We start from the raw sequence: 23,798 nt of genomic DNA, 5'->3' as shown, positions 1-23,798 counted from the left end.
GATGAAAACCTGTGCCATTTCAGCTACCCTGTTCCCCCTTCATCCCTGTTCCTTGCCAAGACTGGCTGGAGGAAGGCTGGACCATGGTGGTCACGCTGGATATGGACTAGTCCTTCTTCCCTGAACTTGCCGTTGTCTTAAGGACCAGATTGAGTTGGGGCTACCAACATCATTCCCATTCTCACTCTCAAAAGAAAGAGATTCCTTTGACTCATGATTGCAGAATCTGCTGTTTGTTGGGTTATTTCACTAGAAATGAGGGAATGGCCTTTGACCTGCACATTATTTTAGGGGGGGTACTGAGTCTCTTACTTAAAAATAATTTGATTTTTTCACCATGGCTAACAGTAATATTTCCTGGTTGGGATTCAATAGATAGATACTCTATAAAAATAATAAGTCTTATAAGTGATAAAAATAAGGATTTAGTATTTATCAACCTTTTTTTTTCTTTTTTTTTAAAAATATAAATTCATTTATTTTAATTGGAGGCTAATTACTTTACAATATTGTATTGGTTTTCAGCCTTTTTTTAAAAAAAGACCTTTGGAATGTTCCATGAAGTATGGTTTGGGAAAGAAAGACTTACCTAAATAGAGGCCACATTCCTTTGACATGCAACCTCCGTCATGAATTGCCCCTGCTTGCCTCTGTAGCCCCGTGGCTCACACCCTGACACCCTCACACCCCCACTGGTCATATATACACTTTTCTGTTATTACTGAACCTCCAGAAGTTCTTTGCAGCTCTGACTGTTGGCTTCTAAGCCACTGAGCTGCCTAGGATACACACTTCTCAATACATCCCCTTCAGTTTAGCTCAGTTCAGTCGCTCACTCATTTCTGAATCTTTGTGATCCCATGAATTACAGCATGCCAGGCCTCCCTGTCCATCACCAACTCCCAGAGTTCACTCAAACTCACGCCCATCGAGTCGGTGATGCCATCCAGCCATCTCATCCTCTGTTGTCCCCTTTGCCCTCCTGCCCCCAATCCCTCCCAGCATCAGGGTCTTTTCCAATGAGTCAACTCTTAGCGTGAGGTGGTGGCCAAAGTACTGGAATTTCAGCTTTAGCATCATTCCTTCCAAAGAACACCCAGGGCTGATCTCCTTTAGAATGGACTAGTTGGATCTCCTTGCAGTCCAAGGGATTCTCAAGAGTCTTCTCCAACACCACAGTTCAAAAGCATCAATTCTTCAGCACTCAGCCTTCTTCACAGTCCAACTCTCATATCCATACATGACCTCAGGAAAAACCATAGCCTTGACTAGATGGACTTTTGTTGGCAAAGTAATGTCTCTGCTTTTAATACTTATGTATCTTTAGGATTCAAATCAAGTATGCCTACCCCTTAGTAACTGACCCTGGTACCCCAGCTTCTTTCATAGGTCTATAAAATCCGTAAGTGCACTTAAACCTGTTTGCATATATTCATCTATATTTAATATATTTCATATATTGCCTCTCGTAGGGGAGGAATGATAACTTCTCATTTCTGTGTGCTTAGCACTTAGCATAGTGCCTGGCTTATGTACTGATCTATTTGTGTGTGTGTATGTGAGTGTATTTACTTATTTGACCTTTTAGGTTAATTTTATAATAATTTTTTAAAGTTTTTTCTCTAAACCTTTTTAGGATGTTCCTAGGAATCTGATCAAATTTACGTATTATCTTTTGAGTTTATAAGTTGAGGGTTCTTATAAATGAGTGTTCTTAAAAATAAAAATTCTGTCTATTCAAATTGTCTTCCATGTCCTTTGTTTCATCCTGGCTCTATGCAGTTCTTGGTGAGCTAACTTCTACTTATATCATCAGCTGGGCTATTATGATGATTTTACCTCTTCTTTTAGATTTAAAAAAATTTTTTAAATTGGCATATAATTGCTTTACTTCTTTTTGATATTTAATGGGGTATTTTTAATATTTGAAAAATGACTGGGTTTTATCACTTGCTTAGCAGCCAACAACATCAGTACACTCTCTTTTTAAATTTTTTGTCTGTTGTTCTTAGATTTCCCCAAAATATATTTATGTAATTTCATAATGATTATAAAGTTGCCTGCTGTTTTCCAGGTCTGGGTTTTTTGAAATTGTCTTCCAAGTAGTTGAGGAGTCAGTTTTAGGCATTCTTTCTACATGGGCAAGAATGATTCTGGAATCTTCCACTCTTCTGTCTCTCAGGTTTGCTGCTGGCTTTTCTTTCCTGACCACCCCGAGGAAGGTGTCCATTTGTCTCAGGAAGGGCAGAATCACTCCCTTGCCGCTGCCCCAGGTCTATCTTTAGGCCGCCGGCCCACCCCTACGCGCTCCTCCCCTTTCTCTGGTCTCCCAGCGCCTTTCTTTGATTTGTGTCGGAAGTTCCCCTTCGTCCTCTTGCCTCTTCCCCTTCATTTCCCAAGTTCCCACAGGAACCTGAGAAGTAGGTTGTGCCCAGAGGTTAGAACGGAAACTGCAGCAAGATAACTTCAAGGGACAATACCCAGTTGACGTCATTGCAACTTCTTTGCCTCGGCCAGAGTGGCTTTTTTTCTTCCATTTTCCTTCAGGTTACTCTTCTACCCCACCCAGTCCAGTCTCTGTCAACCTCTGTTTGAACGATCTCGTGCATTGTTTGGTTGGTTTATGTGTTTCCTCGTGTTGTGATGCAAAATCCATAGTTCCAGGTGGTGACTTAGAAATTGTTCTTTGTTAGAGTTGCTTTCATTTGAATCGGAAGCATTGCCTTGTGATTGTCATAATAACCTCCCCTGATCAGCATGCATGAGTTTCCATGATGCTTCTTAGAGGTGGGAAGTGAAGGAATTGTATAGCCATAATCTCTAGGAAAATACACAAATGCATGGAATGAACTGTCACTGAATATAAAAAAGAAACTGTTATGAACCCTGGTTGCTGCTGCTACTGCTGCTAAGTCGCTTCAGTCATGTCCGACTCTATGTGACCCCGTAGGCAGAAGCCCACCAGGCTCCCCATCCCTGGGATTCTCCAGGCAAGAACACTGGAGTGGGTTGCCATTTCCTTCTCCAATGCATGAAAGTGAAAAGTGAAAGTGAAGTCGCTCAGTCGTGTCCAACTCTTCTCGACCCCATGGACTGCAGCCTACCAGGCTCCTCCATCCATGGGATTTTCCAGGCAAGAGTACTGGAGTGGGGTGCCATTACCTTCTCCATGAACCCTGGTTAGTATTCTTTAATTGGTTTCAATCAAAAAATGAGAAAAGGAAACTCCCATTTATGGAATGTCAGGCAGCGTGCTAAGGCCATTCTCTTGGATTTTTTTCTTCAATTCTCTCTAGCTTAGCACCCTAGAAAAGCTCCATTTTTCCTAGTTTTTAGTAGAGGAACTAAGGCTTAAGTTAAAAAATGGGCTTGAGGTCAAGTCCAATTTGAATGCTCTTTCTTGCAGATGATTCCATGCATGGGAATTGACCTGGGATTAGAATGCAGGTGAGCGGTCAGTCACTCAGTGTTTGTTCTTTCTGTCTCCTCCCTCCAGCTGTACCTGCAGGCCCGATTCACTTGGCGAGGGGCCCGCCTGCTCCGGCCCCTTCTGCAGTTCACCCTGATCATGATGGCCTTTTACACAGGACTGTCCCGTGTGTCTGACCACAAGCACCATCCCAGCGATGTCCTGGCAGGATTTGCTCAAGGAGCCCTGGTGGCCTGCTGCATAGTAAGTAGCCTCTGGTCCTCAGCACATGAGCAAGGTCCTGAACAACTTGCTCATTAAATGTTTTTGGTTCAGTGATCAGAGCCAGGGCACTCTCAATCTTCTTCTCTGCCTGGTGTCCAGGGAGCCACCCTGCCCCAGGACCTCTTTCAATGAACTGAAGATAATTCCTGCTTCTTTCCAACCTGGAAGTTTTATTTTATTTTTAAATTTTTATTGAGTTATAACTTACCTTCCATACAATTCACTTGCTTTACTTGCATAATTCAATGCTTCTTGGTATATTTACAGAGTTGTATAACTATTGCCACAGGCATAGGATTTTTTCACCACAAGGCATGTGGGATCTTATCTCCCCAACATAAAGGGGGATCTTATGCCCCCTACATTGGAAACATGGAGTCTTAACCTGTGGACTTCCAGGGAAGTCCCCATGGAAGTTTTAATCCACCAGACTCTATAAATCCTCTTCTCCAGAAGGGTTAGGCTCATAGTTGCTATTGCAAGATATCTTAGATAGTATCCTACTCACTTACTCTATTCATGAGGGCATTTAGGGTTCAGGAGGGGAAGAAACTTGTCCCAAGTCATATGTCAAGAGTCTAAGTCTCTGACTCATCTGTTGCTCACATGCTGCTTTGGTGATCACTTACTATTCAGAGGCACTTCCCAGTTTCTTGAAAACTTTTACCCTTCTTACTGTGACCTTGGGCTTCCCTTGGAGCTCAGTCAGTAAAGAATCTGCCTGCAATGCAGGAGACTTGGGTTTGATTCCTGGTTGGGGAAGATCCCCTGGAGAAGGAAATGGCAACCCACTCCAGGATTCTTGCCTGGAGAATCCCATGGACAGAGGAGCCTGGCGGGCTACAGTCCATGGGTCTCAAGAGTTGGACATGACTTAGCGGCTAAACCACCACCACCACCACCACCATGACCTTTACTGGACTTAGTCAGATCCTTGTCTCGGTGTTGGCTGGGTGAGAGAGAGCTTGGTGAAGGCTCAGCTCTCTCCTAGCCTGAGGGCTTCGTACATCAAAGCACAGAGCTTCCTGGAGAATGGTCTTGAATGGATCACATTCTGATTTGCCCCATATGGCAGAGTTACCCCTTCACATACCTCCTCCCTGACTCCTGGTGAGGGTGGGGTGAGGCATTCTACCTCTGAGCCTCTGTGTCTTCAGGTATCTCTGCTTTTCTTGCCTGCAACAAGCTGTTTTTAAAAGTCAAAAAGAGAAGCTTAAAAAAAAAAATCTGTATAACATTAAATTTTGTGCTGGAAACTTTGAGGGGCTTATTCAGCCAACATGACTGAGCACCTCCTCTGACACCATGCTTTCCTGGTCTGTACTAAGGGGTACTTACCCCGGTCCAGCAGGAGTTCTAGAACAGAGAGTACTGGCTGGGTGTTCGAGTACTACATGTGCAGGTCGTATTGTTAGTTTTAACCCTTGTTCATTCCCGGTAAGAATCATGAGGCAGAGAGATCTATACTAGCCCCTGGTCCTTTCCTGGGTACTCAGCCTGGCTGAAGCCTGGTATCTCCCTGCACTAACCACCTTGTCTCCTATATTCATCACTCTGTGTTGAAACTGTGAACATGTGTCTCCCTTTACACCTTTCCTCCTGGACAGGGATCCTAGTCAATATATGTGTTATTCTCCTTATGTCACCAACACCTCTCAGGGATGCTAGCTCAGACTAAGTGAATGGGTGTGTAATCAACAAAGCAAGGATCTGTGAGCTGATCCACTTTTTCTTGAGAACATTCTCTTGAAGGCAGGGGGATGGATAAGGCACAGTCCTTGCTTTCAAGGCAATCCCAGTTCAGTTGCTCATAGCCAGGCCAGGCACAGGAACTATAGGAGGACGAGGGGCCATCATGGGGACTGGCCAGGACACTTTAGCAGGCATACAAGGTGAGAAGAGGGGCATGGAGTTGGGGCAATCAGAGTGGGCACCACGGAGAAAGTAGCATCTGAGCTGCCAGCCAGCCTTGACCTGGGAACCCTAGCCTAGGGACTGGCTGTTTTGCGGGCTTTATTCTTTACTTTCTTTAGTTTTTTTTTTTTTTTTTTCCTAGTCAAGGCCAGAAGGGAGAGAAATTGGGGGAGCGCACCGTTAATGAGAGTGGCTTTCACTGGGCAGCTTGTTCTCTGCAGCCTGGCCCTTTAATGTGAAGTGACAGCGGGGGATGGGTGTTTGCATGACAGGGTAACCCTCTGCTGACCGTGCTGTCTGAGCTTCACTCGAGGCAGGAGGTCGGCCCACGGGGGCCTGCTGTGGTGTTTCCTTTTTGGCGCCACTGCCCTAATTAAAATCTCCTGCACCCCCAATTAAAAAAATTGAAAGATCGGGGGTGGGGGTCCTTGATAGCCTTCCTGTCTTTTATAGAGCACGTTGTACTACGTACAATGGGACAAAGTGTATGGGAGGACCAGGATTTATTTTCGAGAAGGGAAATGAGGGGTCTGACTTTTATCCTGTTTGGCTCTGGCAGGCTGGAGCACTGGATAGGAATTTGGTCCTAGCGTTTGTCAAGCACCTACTCTGTGTTGGTCTCTTATAGATTCTTTACTCATCGGTTCCTTATAAGGCATATGAAGCCATTGGAGACTATAGCCATTTTACAGATGAGGTAACTGAGACTCAGAGAGATGACTCAGGTCATCCAAGATGAGAGCTCCTGGGGATGCTCAAAGCTGTGCCCTCTGGGATTGGCAAAGAGGCGTGGTCACCTGAGCCAAAGTAGCCAGCGTATGCAGCTACTTCAAGAGCAGAATTTAAGGGTGTCAGGGGCCTTCCCAAGCCTTTAGGCTGCTTCAGTTGCTGCTTTCAGTTTGTTAGCCTGTTTTACAGTGTAAAGATGGCTTAGAAAAGGGTTGCAAGCATTTTCCCTGTCCCACTCAGCTCTGAACACACGAGTGTAGGGACTCAATATTTATTATTTTTCTCCCAGCACCTGACTCCCAGCTTAGTCCTCAGGAGCCCGTGGTCCTAACTGGCTCAGGATTCCAGCACCGAGTGAGCCATTTCACGTAAGCTACTCAAAGAGGCCAGAGCAAGATGTGGGGTCAGCTTAGGAGCTTGAGAATGCTCAACTGGGGGAAAGGAAGGCAGTGTGTCATTTTCCATCATAAGAAGTATGAGGAAGACAGAAGCAAAACTCAGGACACCGGGATGGGCTGGAGGTGGGTCTGGGGAACTAAGAAGAGGGGACAGGAAGGCGGATGAAAGGCATCTGCCTTACAGGTTCTGCCGCACCACTTATCAGGTGCTTTCTTGGAGTTGTACCAGGTAGCTTGCAGCCTAGGCAGGAGCCTGTGGTCTCTGCCCTGCTGTGTCTCATAGCAGAACTTGGTCCCAAGAAAAAAGGCTGCCCAGGCACATCCCAAAGCCATATTCTCTTCTCACCCATGAATGTGGCTGATTTGAATGGATCTTGACACAGGGGCATCACCTGAGACTGGTTAGGAGGACCAAGAAGAGGCAGCCCAGTAAGGTACAAGGCCACTTCACAGGGGGCCAAGGAATGTATAAGCCATTTCCCACCCTTGCCAATAATCTCCTGAGCCAAGCTTCAATGCACCCCCAGTGACAAAAGCATCACATTTGCTAACAAGCATGGAAAGCTCATGTGCAGCTACTGTGTCAAGCACTTTACACTGATCATCTCCAGTGCCCGGAAAACCCTGCACCCTTCACTGTCCTCACTAAAGAGATGAGGAAACGGACTAGGAAGGATGAAGTAACACAGAGAAAGGGTAGAAGGTAGAGGGTCGACTCCAGGCAGTTCAGCAGGGCCAGCTCTGAAGATCCCAGCCTCTTGTAAGACCTCATCTCCCACTCCTCTCACACCCCCTCACCTCCAGGCATAGCACTTGAAACAGATTTTTCGGAACCCTGAGGTCCTGTCTTAGACAGCTGTCCCCTTTTAATGGAGCACAGTTTCAGTTTCACTCCATCGTTGATGAAACCTGTGTTACTTTCCCATGTCCCTGCTCTAACAAATTGTCACAAACTTAGTAGCTTAGAACAACACAGATTAATTTTCTTAGAGTTCTTGAGTTCTGAATTCCAGAATGCATCTCACTGGGCTAGAATTGACATGTTGCAGAGCTGCATTCCTTCTGGAAGATCTGGGGAGAGTCTCAAATACCAATGATTGCTTGACATTTCCAGCTTCCAGAGGCTGCTTGCATTCTTTGGCTTGTGGTCACTTCCTCCATCTTCATAACCAGCAGCTTAGCATCTTCATCTCTTTTTCAGGCTCTCTGGCCTCTGATCCCATCAGCACATCTTCTGTGTTTCTGACTCTCCTGCCTTCCTCTTTTGAGGGCCCCTGTGATTACATTGGGCCCACTTGGATAATATAGCATCATCTTCCCATCTTGATATCCTTAACTTAGTCACATCTGCAAAGTCCATTTTGCCATGTAACATATGTATTCGCAGGTCCTGGGGATTAGGGACCTGGGCATCGTTGGGGGTGGCATTGTTTAGTTTGCCACATCTTCTCTTCTTCCTTTTCTGAAGACAGTTGCTTAACTTTCTTCTAATGGTGCCATGGCCCCTTGAATGTTTTCCACTATGACATTCAGCCTGGTTCTGTCATGATTGTTCAAATGTCTGTCTCCCCAAGTAGCCTTATGGGTACCTTGATGGCAGAATCCATGGCTTAACCCTTGGTTGTTCATTCTCAGTGCCTAGTGCTGTGGCTGATACACAGTAGCTGCTTGATAAGCATTGGTTAAAGAATGAGTAATGTTAGCTTGTGACTTTCGGCAAGATACTTCCTCCCTGAGCCTAGTTTCCTCATCTGTGAATTGATCTTGGAAGCCCTTTAGCTCCATGACCTTCTCCCACAGAGATTCCGAGGCTCAGCCAACTTTGGGCTTTGTAGTAACTGTACTGGATTTGCCTTCTTGGGGCTTCCCAGGTGGCTCAGTGGTAAAGAATCCACCTGCCAATGCAGGAGACACAGGAGATGTGAGTTCTATCCCTGGGTCGGGAAGATCCCCTGGAAAATGACCATGGCAACCCACTCCAGTATTCGTGTCTAGAAAATTTCATGGACAAAGGAGCTTGAGGGGCTGCAGTCCATGGGGTCGCAGAGTTGGACATGACTGAGCAGACATGCAGAGAGACCTGCCTTCTCAGACAGAACTGTCTCTCTGCATTGTCCATGTAGGTGGCCTCTACTGGGGGCCACGGCATATCTTTAAGTCCCCAAGGGTTATAACACATCACTCCAGACTGTGGGCTCAGCCACTGTGGAGCCTTGGGCAATAGGCTATGACAGCCAAGCACTTTGACCTGGGTCTTGAGAGTAAGTCCTGTCACAGCAAAAAGATGTGTCTAGACAAAAATCACACGCCAAACAGGAGAGGGTTCGGTTCCCTCCCCCACTGCTTGGGAGTTGAACTCTTTCCAGAGGAGGGAGGCAACGGTGCCCATCACAGACAAAAAACCTACACGGCATCGTGGACTCAACACGGAGACACAGACGCATGGGGTCCGAAGGGCAGGCGCACTGATATACACCTTCACACATGTGGATGCGGGTGCATGGAACAGAGGCACATGGTCAGACCCAGTTGTACACTGTCATCCATCCTCTTTCTGTCACCAGCTCTCAGAACCACGGATACACAGACAGGTCAAGGCAAACACAGGCACATGCTCACTGTCCCCCGCCTCCCCCAACACACACACATACACACAATCACCCCTCCCAAAATTTGAACTCTACAGCTGGGCTCAGCATTCCCACCCTTGGAGTAACCCAGGGACCCGGATGAAGCGACAGACAGTAGGTTCATTTCCTGTCTGGTGACAACTTGCCTATCTGGCCACCTCCTCCCTGACCCTCCAACAGATGGCAAATTACGGGGCCCTGGGAGGGGTCAGGGCAGGGCCAGGCCGCCATTGCTGTGGTGCAGCAGAGGAAGCAGCTGCTCGTGAATTTCATAAACATGAGGCAGAGTCTTTCCTGGTTTTCCTCTCCTGGGGGGTGTGGCTCAGCCAGCCGTTGCTCTTTTGTGTGCTGCTGTCTTCCTCCAGGATGTAGGGAAGGGCAAGGGTGTTCTTTGTCTCTGCCCCAGAGAGGTGACCTTGAGGGAGGAGACAAATGAGGATGTGAATGGAAGAAGAGTTCAGCAATGACAGCCCCCCCAGAGGAAACTGGGGTGCAGAGAGAGTGAGACACACCTGAGGACACATGGTGGCAGAGTAGGAACCAGATCCCAGCTCTCCTGATCTTATCTTAAAAGATTAAACTAGGAAACCCTAACCATGTGCAATCTATGCCATGAATTTGTGGGATGATCACCTTCTGTACCGGGAGATTTCCATGTGTTTCCACTGGATTTGTTCCACTGCTGCCCAGGCACAGGGAATGGATGAAATAACCTCCTGAATCTCTCTGACCCTGCAAAAGCCTTGCTGTTTGTCCAGAAGCTCTGGGATGACCTTGCCACTCTGGGCCCCCATTCTCAGATGGGCAGGGGTGACAGGAATATAGGTGAGAGAGAGAGAAGAAAGCAGGGCAGAGTCATTGTATTGGGTTGGCTAACATGTTCATTCAGGTTTTTCCGTAAGATAAAATCTGCTTTCTTATTCCCCTGCTGAGATGAATGGGATGGATGCAAGGCTGACTCAGAAGGGGGGAGTTGTATTCTCACCACTTAGTTAGATATATCGGCCAAGTTACTTCCTTTCAGCTGCCTCTTTCCATCCCACCAGGTGGGGATGATACGTCTTAACACACAACCTCATCTTTGGATTGAGGAATCAATGAATTAAAGATGTGTCATGCTGGCATGTGCAGCACATTGATTGAATGTGTATTCTGTGTTAAGTATGATGCTTCGTTTTAAATATTCACAAACTGAAAAGAATTGGTCCTTAAAGAGCTTAGGGTTCAGTGGTTTCCCAACCACAGTCCATAATAAGAAATACACCGCACATCATAACCCATGAGAGGCAACTGTGCATGCGTGTTCAGCTGTGTGTCCGACTGTTTGCGACCCCATAGACTAGCCCACCAGGCTCCTCTGTCCATGGAATTTTCCGGACAAGAATACTGGAGTGGATAGCCATTCCCTCCTCCAGGAGATCTTCCCAGTCTAGCAATCGAACCCACATCTACTGTGGTTCCTACAGTGCAGGCAGATTCTGTATCACTGAGCCACCTGGGAAGCCTAATAGAGGCACTGACACATAACTAAAATATTTTGCAAAATAAGACACTTATTATAGGTGATACAGTCTACTGTTTTAAATTTAACCTTTAAAATGCTGGTAGTGACCACCTAATACATTGATGTCATGACTTATTAATGACTTGAACTGTGCAGTTTGAAAAATGCTACTCTAGTGGGAAGGACATAAAACACCCAAGTGCAGTAGATGGGCAGAGCCATTAGGATGGGCTCCTGTCCTGGGGACAGTGGGGCCATGAGAAGGGGAGCACTCCTTTATCTTGAAGGTGATGGAAGTCTGGAAAGAATTCCTAGAGTAGGAGAATATTGAGCAATGTATGGGTATTTTCTCTGAGATATGAAAGATAAGGAAGGGCATTTCATGTAGGAGCAATAACACAAAGACATGGGGATGGATGTGTATATGGCATGATCTGTGACCCTAAAAATTTCAGAATGATGGAACATGTGGGCTGCTTGGGAGAAGTCAGTTATAGTAGCCTCCTTTACGCTTTCCACTTCAAAAGATGGGATTTCTGGAAGTGGTCTCCTGCTTCCTCCAGTCTCTATAATTCTTGGGTACCATGTTCCTGAACTCTGGCTGATGCTGGATCTAGCACCCTAGTGACCGAGCGTCAGCTCTCTGGGTCCTCCTTACCAGCTACCCTCCTCTGTATTAACTGAGAAGTGCCCTCCTGTGAGGATCTCTACAGGGTTCAGATGCCTGTCTCCTTCAGAACTGCCCATGACTTTCCTCTGCTGCTCCAAACCCTCCTTCTTTTCATGGGACTAATTTCCTTCATGACCCTCAGTATTGATGATGGTCATAAAAGATGATGACTGAGGATTTGAAGACCCTTTCATAGGTATGAAGTGTTTTTACATGAATTCTTCCATTTAAGCCTTACAGAAACCGTAGGAAGGTAGATTTTTAAATAGCCGTAGCACACAAATGAAGGGCAGACCCATCATCTGATATCACAAACCTCTTTGTCTTGCGCAAGTGCAAGCCTAGACAAGAGTGTGCATTGGCCTGGGTCACACAGCAGTAGCAATTTGGGGACTAGATCCTGTAGCCTGACTTCTTGTGTGACGCTCTTTCTACCTCATCAAGTTCCCACTCACATACACAAGGAAATTACTCAGTATGGACACTGGTAAGTCCCCAGGGCCAAAAAGTCACTGACACTGGCCTTGTTAAGGTCAGAAAATAATTATTGTAATAAAGTAACTCCTATTTAGTCAAAAGACAGGGCTGCCAAAGATGCCTTTTCTTTGCATGTGTGCTCAGTCACTCAGTCGTGTCAGACTCTCATGCGACCCCATGGACTGTAGCCCGTTAGACTCCTCTGTCCATGGGATTTTCCAAACAAGAATACTGGAATGGGTTTCCATTTCCTCCTCCAGGGGAACTTCCGGACCCAGGGCTCAAACTCTCGTGTCCTGCATTGGCAGGCGGACTTAAGGTGTGAGGGTGAGCCAAGACTCAAGGCAAAGGAAAATTATTCTGTAATCGGTGAGATTGTTTATTATGGTAGAGCAGGATGCTCTAAGGATATCCCAAGACCAAGGCATAGGGGGGTATGCAACAGGGACAGCCCATGGTTTCTAGCCTCACGAGGGGAATGAGTGGACTAGATTTACTGAGGGTTTTGCATGCTGGGCTCTGAGCACAGCTCATTCCCTTGAGTAGCTTGTTGTCTAAAGGGAAATCATGACATCACATTTAAGCACTGCATCTGCACTAAAGTCTAGGCCTCATACTAAGATGGAAGGTCATTAAAAGTTCAGTTTGGGTACCGAAGAGAGCAGGTAAGAGCAGCTCAAGGAAGGGCTCATGGAGCCCCAGTGTGCAGATAGGGGAGTTGCTCTCAAAGAGATTACAAGATGTCTAAGACACACAAGCCATTAAATAGCAGGCCTAGCAGCCCATCTGATCATCTGGAGCTTGGTGAGCTCTAGGCAGGCAGCCCCTCAGCTGGGCTGGGCTATGTGCTCTGGGGAGTGGCGTGTCAGGGCTGGTGAATGCTGGCAACACGACACTGGAAGCATCTTTCTTTTTGATTGGCTGACTCATTCCCTCCAAAAGCCCCAGAAATTATTAGACTCAGAGAGCAGATCCTATGTGTCCTATGGAAAACTCCCATTTCACATGGTCTTCGTGTCTGACTTGAATCGATACAGGCTTTCACGTACTCATTCATATTCTCGATCATTTCTATTTCCCTCTAATTTTTCTTGTTTCTACTTCCTTCTCTTGTTTCTTTTCTTTCTACCCAAGAGGCTGGGGAAGAGAGGTGACTGGGTTGTGGGCAGGCACTTAACACACAAGCCGGTGATCATGGCTGTTTGCTATCAAGCCCCACTTGCGCCTTTTGTGACACCGCGTATTCCTTAAGTAAGCCTGAGGTATCGTATCCCTCATTTAGGTATTTTGCTGAAACTGGCAGAACTTTGATTTGAAGACAGATTTGCCCTACTCCCAAGAGCAAAGCCTGTCACCGGTGCTGCATGTGTAGGATGGGGAGTGGGACACGGTGACCCATTGGCACAGTAATAAGAGTCACCATTTATATAAGGAGACTCCTGTACATTTCTCATCTCATCACCTCCAGTGGGATTCCTCCAGCCTGGAGTTGTCATGTTTGTGTGTAGCCTTGCTCTGGGTGGAAGGACTACATTCTCCTGAGTGCTTGCCTGAATCAGATCACCATACTCTCAGATTACAGATCCTCTCTGACTCAGGAGGTTAGAACCATATCTCTAAGCCAATGTCAGAGGGAGCCAGAATATTAGAAGGCAGAGGAAAGCAGAACTATAATTCCCTGCCACCCCCCAGGATAGTTACCCAAACAGAGTTTTGATGGGAACAAGTGCAAGATTTCTAGAGTTGAAAACAAGACTACAAAGAGAAACATAGGTCCCCCTGCACACACATCCACCCACATACATACGCACACCTCTCTCAACCGCAGTTCTGGCCTCAGCCTTTCAAAAACCCATCTTGTCTTCTTTGTCTTCACTGCGAGATGGTTGCACAGGACTCATCGTCTCCTCTTCTGCAACAGTGTCCTGACCAGTATCCCTGCCTTCAGGCGCCCAGCTCCCTTTCTGATGCCTTATTCTTAGATAATTGTGATCTTAATGCAGGTCTCCCCACCATGCTGCTTTCCTGCTTCAGCCTTGACCATGGCTCCTCAGGCTGTGTCATACTCCTTCTCAAGATCTGGCTCCCCCTCCAGCCCCCCTCACCGCTCGGCCCTCCCCACACTGAGCTTCCCACAGCTCCTGGACTTGCTGGGCTCCCTCACTCCCTTTTCATGTGCTACTCCCTTTGCCTAGAACAACATTCCTGGCATTCACCACCTGGCTCCCTCCTACTTATCCTTCAAAGCTAAGCTCAAATAGACCACCTTTGGGGGAAGCTTTCTCAGGCCCTCTTCCCTCCCCTTCATCCTGGGTTAGATGCTGTGTTCTCTGTACTGCTTTAACACCCTGGCTTCCCTCTATCCTAATCCTAAACCATGCTATTGTATTGCTCTATTTACCTGGATCTCTCCCTCATTGACCTGGGAGCTCTTAGAGGGCAAAGAATTCTGTCTCCTGTATAATTATCTTTATCATCTCAGGGCTTGGAACAGAGCAGATGTTCAATAAGTGTTTACTGATTGTGCTTTTCAAGAAGGTAATTTATGAAATGCAGAGAAGAGAATAGGAATTGAAAGCATATGCTCAGGGCGAGAGATCTTAGAACTCTTACTGGTGCTTCACACAATTTTGTGTTTGCTGAGACCGTTGTCTGCTGGTACTTTCCCGTGGCAGAGAAGTTCTGTGCAGTGGGCTATGGGCTTGGAGGGGGTTTGTCCCACACACCTGGGGTAGTCACCTAATTTGTACAGACCTTTCACAGCCTGGGCTTCTGGGTTTTCTTTCTGGGTGGAAATCATCTTCTATGGAAAATAGAACTGCTCCAGGACAAAAAGTTTTCAGTTTTTCTAGTCCTTTTTGTGTTCTGCTGTTCAAGCATGAAGAAGACAGAGCCCTGTTTGAGTCTCAACAGGATCATGTTTCATGATCCCCAAAAAGTGTTTGTTGTAACTTCAAGCCACGCGAAAGGTAAAATATAGCTTATGGGGGGGCAGGGAGGATCCTGCTGGACCAGAGTCTACTTTTCATCTTGCTGTGGGGCTGTGTGCAGTTGGTGTGGGAGGATTTGATCCCCCTGAGGTCTGTAAGAGTTCTACATGATGAGAAGATCCAAGGCCAGAGTGCCTGCTTCCAGTAGAGAGAAGTGTAGAATTTTGACACTCAACATTTTATAAGCTCCTAATATGTGCAAGGTTCAATGCAAAGTGTAGGTGATACAGGATGATCGGGATTGGACTCCATCCTTAAGAAGCCTCCCATCAGAAGAAAGGCTGATGAGCAAAGTTTTGCAGACACGAGAGCACATGGCTTACTCTAGGCCAAGACATGACTTTGGTTCCCAGACAAGGTACACCTTTTCTTGAACTATGTGCCAGACACAGGTTCAGAATTCTTATCAAGTACGTTCTCTCCTTTAACCTTCATTTCATTCTTATCTCGCAGTTAGGAAACGGAAACTCTTAATATGTATTGGGTGTGAGCTCAGGAAATTAAATCGGGAAATCAGCCAGTAGACAGAGGTGGTGTCAGGATCTTGAAGGGAGGGATGTTTGTTTGAGGGTGTCCGCTGCTCTCTTTGCCCTCAGTAGATGGCATGCAGGCTGGGAGAAAGATCTCTAAGAAATAAGATCAGTAAGAACCTTTATTTGGGGGGCTCACTGCTGGGCTAGAGGAAGTGGAGTTGAGAGCCAGCAGTGGAGGGACTGACTGAAACCTCTTCCTTGGGGACAGAGAGAAGGAGGAAGGAGAAGGTAATTTCCAGGTAGTGATGAGGACATAGGTTCTGCACCTGTCAGAGAAGAGTTGAAAAGTTTTATTGATTTTACATTTAACTGTGTTTGTTCAGATTTCCTTATACTGAGGCATCTGAAAACCCCCTTCCCCACTTGTTGGTAAAGAGTTCCCAGACAGGGCAGCCTCGGGCCTCCTGGCAGGACTGAACAGACCTTTTCTCTCCTGAGTCTCAACTTGTCCCTGGCTACGAGACAAACCTTCCTGTGCCACAGCTCTCACTGTTCACACCTCATTAGAAAATGAGACAAAAGGTTTAATTTTTTCCTTTGCAAAGGGTCCATTCAATTGCACTCAGACTGTAAATGTTTTCAAATGTTCCATTTCTTGACTAATATCTCACTTTCTTTTTTATTTTTATTTTTCACTTTCTTATAACTTAAGAAATTGCCTGGCCTTTCTTACTTTTTTTCAACAAAGGAATAATAATAAAATGTTTGAGTAGGTCATCTATGAAATGGGTACAAAAACTCAAAAGGTACAAAGGATTTTGTGGTGGCTAGTAAGTCACTGTTTCCTTTGGCCTTCTAGTCACCGAGTTCTCCCAGGGTAACCAAGCGTCCAGTGATAACCAGCATCCCCAGTGATTTTGATTGCATTTTGCTGATGACTGTATAACTAGAGAGAACACTGTGGAAATTGGTTCAACAAAGAATACAAGTCCCTTCTGTGGCCAGGCTCTGGCTGTTACAGCCTTGGTATTGGTGCAGTCTTACTAAGAACTTCATTTTTTTTTTTTTTTTGCCTGTAATGTGTTCAGAATGAAGTCACAGGGCTGTCCTTATTAGTGAGTGCATTACCATCTGCAGGACAAAGATTCTTCCATCCAGAAAGCTGTTAGACATAGGAACTTTGAAGTGTTTTAGTCCCCATTTCAAAACCCAACCATATGTTTCCTATTAAATTACATGACTGACAGCTGCCTCTTACAGTTACTTAGTACAAACTCCTGTTGCTAACTTGCTCAAATGGGGATCTGTGTATTTATTTTCCCACCTAATACAAATCATAAATTTCTCTTACTTGGGTAACTGAGCAAGTTCTTGAATCTTTCATCGTAAGCTAATTGAGGCAGAAACTGCCTGAGCCATTCTTATACACTTGTGAGTAAGCACTCAGTAAATGTTTCTCAATGATTCTAAGACGACTTAGTGAGGTCATATGCTCAGGAGGAAGGAGGTTGGGAATGAGTGATAGGAGAGTTTTCATTGACCTTTCCTCCGGGTTAGTTGCTGACTCCTTCAGCCAAGAGACCCTGGCTTCTTGACCTCCATCAGCTTGTTGACATCACTGGGCTTTCAGGAAAAAGTGATCATGACTGCTTCCTTGCTCCAGTGCCTGCTGATAGGAATTCATATTGGCTGATCTCTTTTGGTTACACCCTAGATTCCTTTGTGAGGAAAGGGAAAGTATTGAGGACTAATGCCGGTGACTAATGCTTCCTTTGTTTGAGAACTTATCTTTCACTGCTATTCATTTACCTTGAGAAGTAAGGAAGTGGGGCATGTAGATAGGGAGCACTGGACTGAGAGCCCATGGATATGAGGGCTGCTCCTACCCTGGCTGTGCAACTTTGGGCCTGTCACTACCCTTCTCTGGGCCTCAGTTTCCCTTTCTGTGCAATAAGAATTGGACTCTGTGGTCTCCATGTCGTTGTGTGTTTAGTCGCTCAGTTGTGTCCAACTCTCTGCAACCCTTTGGACTGTAGCCCCCTAGACTCCTCTGTCCATGGGATTTTTCAGGCAAGAATACTGGAATGGGTTGCCATTTCCTCCTCCAGGGAATCGTCCTGACTTAGGGATCCAACCCATGTCTCCTGCATTGCAGGCAGATTCTTTACCTGCTGAGCCTTTGGGGAAGCCCATAGTCTTGGTGGTCCTCCCTATTCAAAGTTGGGGGGCCCCTTTTCCTAAAGTCCACACTCCTAGGATCTTCCCTTTGCCTGTCCCCAAATGTTAGTGACTGATTGGGATCTCTGATTTTATGCTTCTAGGTTTTCTTCGTGTCTGACCTCTTCAAGACCAAGACCACACTCTCCCTGCCTCCTTCTGCCATCAGGAAGGACATGCTTTCGCCTGTGGACATTGACAGGAGCAATCACCACAACATGGTGTAGGCGCCACCCACCATGAGCTGTTCTTGGAAAATGACTGCTGACAGCAAGTTTTGCTGCTCTCCAATCTCATCAGACAGTAGAATGTAGGGAAAAACTTTTTGCCCGACTGATTTTTAAAAAGGAAAAAAAAAAAAAAAAAAGTCTTACCTTGTGGCCTTCCAAAATAGGTAGCGTTCACCTGTGTGGAAACAACAGCAAGCTAACAGCAAGTGCGGGAATCCCGGATATGCAGTTGGTTTAAGTGTTCATGTTCTAGTGAACACGGGCTTGTTCTGGAGCAAACACTAAGACGATTTGAGTGGAGTCTGCTGGTCACCTTTGTGAAAGCTGTTGGGAAAGCTCACATTCACCTTGTAGCACATGATGCCAGAAATAGCACTGAAGCAACAAACTAGCCATTGGGGGCTCCCCTCTTGTGTCTCTGTCCACACCACTCGATTCTCTACTGTGACTTTGGTTCAGGAAACTTATTTGTTTGTTTTTGATTTTAAATATAAGAAAAGAGCAGGTTTGCTCAGTCCAGCGATCAAATCCTGAATCCAGATTCCCAGTCATGAGGCCTCATCACTCACTTCCTCAGCCCATAGGCCAGCACCCACAGTCCCTCACTTATAGTGATTAGGTGACTCTTTGTGGATGAGTGAATTTCACAAATAGCACAATTTTGGAAGAGCTGGAGGGTTCAGGCCCTCCTGTGTCTTCTCTTGACGCACCATCCTGTGATGCTGAAATGTCGATTACAGGATGCTGATGTTGTGTACAGCAATCACCCGGGCACTGGCACACTCGAGTAGTGATGATTAGCTTCGGCTACTGCTTTCTCCCTGGAAACCCTTGCTGGGTGCCCACCGGGATGGTCTCTGAGGGCCGGAGATGAGCACAGTTGTGGTCTGCCATCAGCTGATGGAAAGCAGCCTTCCATGCAAGAGATGGAGGAACGAAGCGGGCAGAATGAAAAATGAAGCAACCCTTTGGCTACTCACAGTCTGAATGAGCCAGAGTAGCAGACGGTCTCACATCCCAGAGGTGGCCCTTCCAGATAACGGAGTTGACGGGGGCAGGATCTCTGGGGGAGCCGCTCTTGCTAAGCTGTGTAAAGCACTATTGTCTTGGGGTTGATCTCTAGGGCAGTTCTTGGTAGGTTCTGCTGGGCAGAACACGTGGGTTAAATCTCCGTAGAGTTTCCTCATCTTCTCTCCATAAGTGTCCTTCCAAGCAAGGTCCCACTTGAGGCAGCAGTCAGGGACCGCTTCTACTGAACCTTTGAGGAAAGGAGGAAGGAAGAAATGCTTTCAGATCTCGGATGCACACCTTTCAAAGGGCTAAGTGTAACCACATGGGTCAACCACATGCACAGCCTTACTACAGAAGCCGTCCTTTCATTTCAACTTATAGCAAGCTATGATTTTTATATATAAATATTATATAAATAATGTATAAAACATTAAAAGTTAACTATGTAAAATATTATTTCTGAAACAATTTTAGCTATATCCACTATGATTATAAACTGTGTCTCGACCTGTGTTATTTACATTAGCTGCTTAAAAAAAGCATCAAGTTTAATTTTTTTTAATATCAACTAAAATACCGTAGTTCTGTGGTAGATGTTTTTACAATGAAAGAAATAACTGCAACTAGAGAAAACTGTATAAAAACATTAAATTGCCAGTATTTTTGTAAGGTTCCATTTTGTAAAGAGAATAATATTCAAAGACTTTTGTAGAATACAAAGTGAAAATTTGTATCTGCGAAACTATACTTGTATTAAATGTGCTTTTTAAATAAAAGCTCATAACAACTAAGGAGGGAGCTGGAGACTTGGAATGGTTGAGGGGGGTTGGTCTTGGTGGTTGGGGGCTGGGAGGAGGCCATACTCCTTCAGGGGCTCCCCTCCCCGACAGGGCACCACTGTAGGATTCTCTCCCTGCGAAATACAGTGGCTGTGGTGTAGATACTGATGCCCTGAACTCTTTCATCTCCAAGAGCCTGTTTGCAGAGTGACGCTCTGGTCCTGCTCTCCTCTCAGACAGCCCTCCTCTTCTAAAGAGCTTTTGTATTCTAAAGGGGGGTTTCCCCAGGGAGGGAGGAGTTGTGAGTCCCCCAAAGGCAGATAAGGAGCAGGCTGTCGATAAGTTATGCTTGGGGAGTTCACTGAGGCAATCCTTTACACAGCTGGTGACATCAAAGGCAGGAGGGTGCATTGCTAAGAATGGCATTTGGCTCCTGCTTTTCCTCTCTGATCCCCTGGAGAAGGGAATGGCTACCCACTTCAGTATTTTTGCCTGGAGAATTCTGCAGACAGAGGAGCCTGGTGGGCTACAGTCCATGGGGTCGCAAAGAGTTGGACACAACTGAGCGACTTTCACTCTCTCACTTTCTTCTCTGTGTTTCCCCAACCTGGAAGAGGAGGGGAAGCTGGACACTAACGTCGTTTAAGTACCAGTGTGCCAGGCACTGCAGCCCGTCTGTCGCTTTTGATTCTTCCAGGAGTTCTGATTTTGAGAAATAAGGAATACAAAGGAATGCAAAAATGATGTTTAAGATTGTGGAGGAGTAAACCACAGGCCAGAACTTGGATTCCTCTCCTCTTGCTGCTATAAAAATATTACCCACTAACTTGTGGCTTAAAACAGCACAAGTGTATTACCTCTTAGTTCTGGAGGCTCTAGAGGCGCTGTTTCCTGGTCTTTTCCACCTTATGCAGGTCATCCACTTTCTTTGGTTTGTTTCCTCTCTTCAAAGCCCAGCAATCTCGGGCTGAGTTCTTCTTATTCTGTCATCTCTCTGATTTTCTTCTGCCACCCCTTCCACATTTAGGGCCCTGATGCTGACATTGGATCCACTCAGATAGTCCAGGATAATCTACCCAAGTTACAGTCAGCTGATTAACAACCTTAATTCCATCTGCTACCTTAATTGCTTAACTTCCCTTTGTCATGTTACATAGCATATTCACAGGTCCCAGGAATTAGGAAGTGGACATCTTTGGGGGGACCATTATTCTGTCTACCTCTGGCTCCCGAAGATTTACATCCATCCCATATTCAAAGTACACTCACCCTATCCCAGCATTCCCCAAAGTCTCAACACATTATAACATCAGTTCAAAATCTCAAATCTCATCATCCAAACTACATCATCTAAGTAAGGTAAGAATGAGGTTCTGGGTTTAATCTATCCTGAGGCACAATTGCTCTGCATCTATGAATCTATGAATTTGTGAAACTTAAGAGATAAGTTACCTGCTCCCAAAATTCTGTGATGGGACAGGCATAGGATAACAGTTTTAGATAGCCCTATTCAAAAGAGAAGATGGAAGGAAAAAAGGAGTCACTGGTCTCAAGCAATTCTAAAATCCAGCCAGGCAAACTCCATTTGGTATCCCTACTCAGATCCCTGTCCTAATTCAGCATTTTCTCGGCATTTTCCTGTGAGTGGACATAACTTTGGATCCCAGAATGCAGAGAGGGAGATTCTTAAGGCCAGAGTCTGAAGTTTTCCCTTCAAATCTAGGGGAACAAAGGTCCAGATAGATAAAATAACTTGCTAGCAGGAGGAGGGGGATACATAGTAAGTTAGTGGAGGAGCTGTGGAGATCAAGTCACTGCATACTACTGGTCTCCCTGTCTTCCCGTTATACTTATCCAACAGTACTTGATGAATTAAACTAGTCTCAATAAGAAGTAGCACCATTTCATGGGTACTTAAGGGAAAGATGGGCTTCCCTTATGGCTCAGTTAGTAAAGAATCCACCTGCAATGGAGGAGACCCGGGTTCGATCTCTGGGTCAGGAAGATCCCCTGGAGAAGGGAATGGCTACCCTACCCAGTATTCTTGCCTGGAGAATTCCATGGGGTTGCAAAGACATGACTGAGCGAATGACACTTTCATTTCAGGGCAGCTCTGGGATTCAGATTCAAATTATTTCAGTTATTTGTTGATTAATACTCATTAAGTACTCTGTACCAGGCACTAGTAAATCCATGAAGGACAGTGGGTAAAAGGGACGAGATAATAGCTTCAGGGACTTGTGAGTTAGAGAAGGATGCAAAAAGTCAAATAATAATTTAACTAGGCAATTAAGAACTAAGACAAGTGTTACAAAGAAAGAATACAGGAAGTTAAGAAAGATATCAGCTGGAGGACCTATCCTGTCTGATGGTGGCTTTCCTGAGATCCACCAAGGGCCAAAGCCTGTTTACACTATCCGGACCAATGACATGAATGGAAAGGGCTCCACAAGATGTAGGTCTAGGAGAAGAGACGAGTGAGTGAGTAAGTGATTATCAGTTCAGTTCAGTCGCTCAGTCGTGTCCGACTCTTTTCGACCCCATGAATCGCAGCACACCAGGCCTCCCTGTCCATCACCAACTCCCGGAGTTCACTCAAACTCACGCCCATCGAGTCGGTGATGCCATCCAGCCATCTCATCCTCTGTCATCCCCTTCTCCTCCTGCCCCCAGTCCCTCCCAGCGTCAGAGTCTTTTCCAATGAGTCAACTCTGTGCATGAGGTGGCCAAAATATTGTAGTTTCAGCTTTAGCATCAGTCCTTCCAATGAAGTGATTATGGTAGTATGATAATGGGCGGAGGAGCCTATGTGAAGTGTTGCAGGAGTGTAATGAGTAGAATGAGTTAGACTTTGATGTCCTCCATGTGGACCCTCTCCCTATCTCTGGTAAGCATCCCTTCTAGAACATCCAACCCTGAAAAAATTCCAGCTTCTGGATGAACCCTTCCAATAATGCTAATTTTGCCTTCAACAGCCCACTGCAGTCTTTGGAAAACTTGAGTGCACACATCACATTTGGATTCTCTTCACCTCCTTTGAACAGAAGACAAGGCATGAATGGCCCCAGATATCAGAGGTGAATCAGCGAGGCTTTGGTAGAATTCTTTTGATATCAGAATGGTTTGTAAATGATGAGTAAGAAAAAGAGAGACAATCCATTTTTAGAACTTTCTAACAGAGGGTATCTCCTCAAAGTTGCTCTAGTGCTTCGCAGCCACTGCTCCAGTGCCTACCGTCTTGGTGGGGCTTCTCTGACCTTGGACATGTGGTGTCTCCTCAAAGTCACTGTAGTGCCGCACAGTCCCCACTCCAGGGCTGTATTTTGACACCGTACTTATTTAACTTTCTATGCAGAGTATGTCATGAGAAATGCTGGGCTGGATGAAGCACAAGCTGGAATCAAGATTGCTGGGAGAAATATCAATAACCTCAGATATGCAGATGACACCACTGTTATGGCAGAAAGTAAAGAAGAAATAGAGAGTCTCCTGATGAAAGTGAAAGAGGAGAGTGAAAGAGTTGGCTTAAAACTCAACATTCAGAAAACATTCAGAAAAGATCATGGCATCTGGTCCCATCACTTCATGGCAAATAGATGGGGAAACAGTGGAAACAGTGGCAGACTATTTTTGGGGGCTCCAAAATCACTGCAGATGGTGACTGCAGCCATGAAATTAAAAGACTCTTACTCCTTGGAAAGAAATTTATGACCAACTTAGACAGCATATTAAAAAGCAGAGACATCACTTTGCCAACAAAGGTCCATCTAGTCAAAGTTTTGGTTTTTCCAGTAGTCATGTATGGATGTGAGAGTTGAACTATAAAGAAAGCTTGAGTGTCAAAGAATTGATGCTTTTGAACTGTGGTTTTGGAGAAGATTCTTGAGAGTCCCTTAGACTGCAAGGAGATCCAACCAGTCCTTCCTAAAGGAAATCAGTCCTGAATATTCATTGGAAGGACTGATGCTGAAGCTGAAACTCCAATACTTTGGCCACCTGATGTGAAGAACTGATTCATTTGAAAAGACCCTGATGCTGGGAAAGATTGAAGGTGGGAGGAGAAGGGGCTGACAGAGGATGAG

At 45.7% G+C, this 23,798-nt stretch overlaps 1 protein-coding gene across 1 annotated transcript in view; it reads left to right on the top strand.

The window, feature by feature from the left end:
• Window positions 1-19,728, top strand: part of PPAP2B (phosphatidic acid phosphatase type 2B) — an 89,505-nt gene extending 69,777 nt beyond the window's left edge. Inside the window, exons 5-6 of the mRNA XM_010855863.1 lie at window positions 3,497-3,673; window positions 17,801-19,728. Of these exons, the coding sequence (XP_010854165.1) occupies window positions 3,497-3,673; window positions 17,801-17,923 (300 nt within the window). The 3' untranslated portion in view covers window positions 17,924-19,728. The remainder of the gene's footprint in view (window positions 1-3,496; window positions 3,674-17,800) is intronic.
• Window positions 19,729-23,798: the final 4,070 nt, after the last annotated feature.

The sequence above is a fragment of the Bison bison genome, unplaced genomic scaffold (genome assembly GCF_000754665.1).
Source record: "Bison bison bison isolate TAMUID 2011002044 unplaced genomic scaffold, Bison_UMD1.0 scf7180017864369, whole genome shotgun sequence".
NCBI classification, from domain to species: Eukaryota; Metazoa; Chordata; class Mammalia; order Artiodactyla; family Bovidae; genus Bison; species Bison bison.
This window is presented reverse-complemented; position numbering and strand designations above follow the sequence as displayed.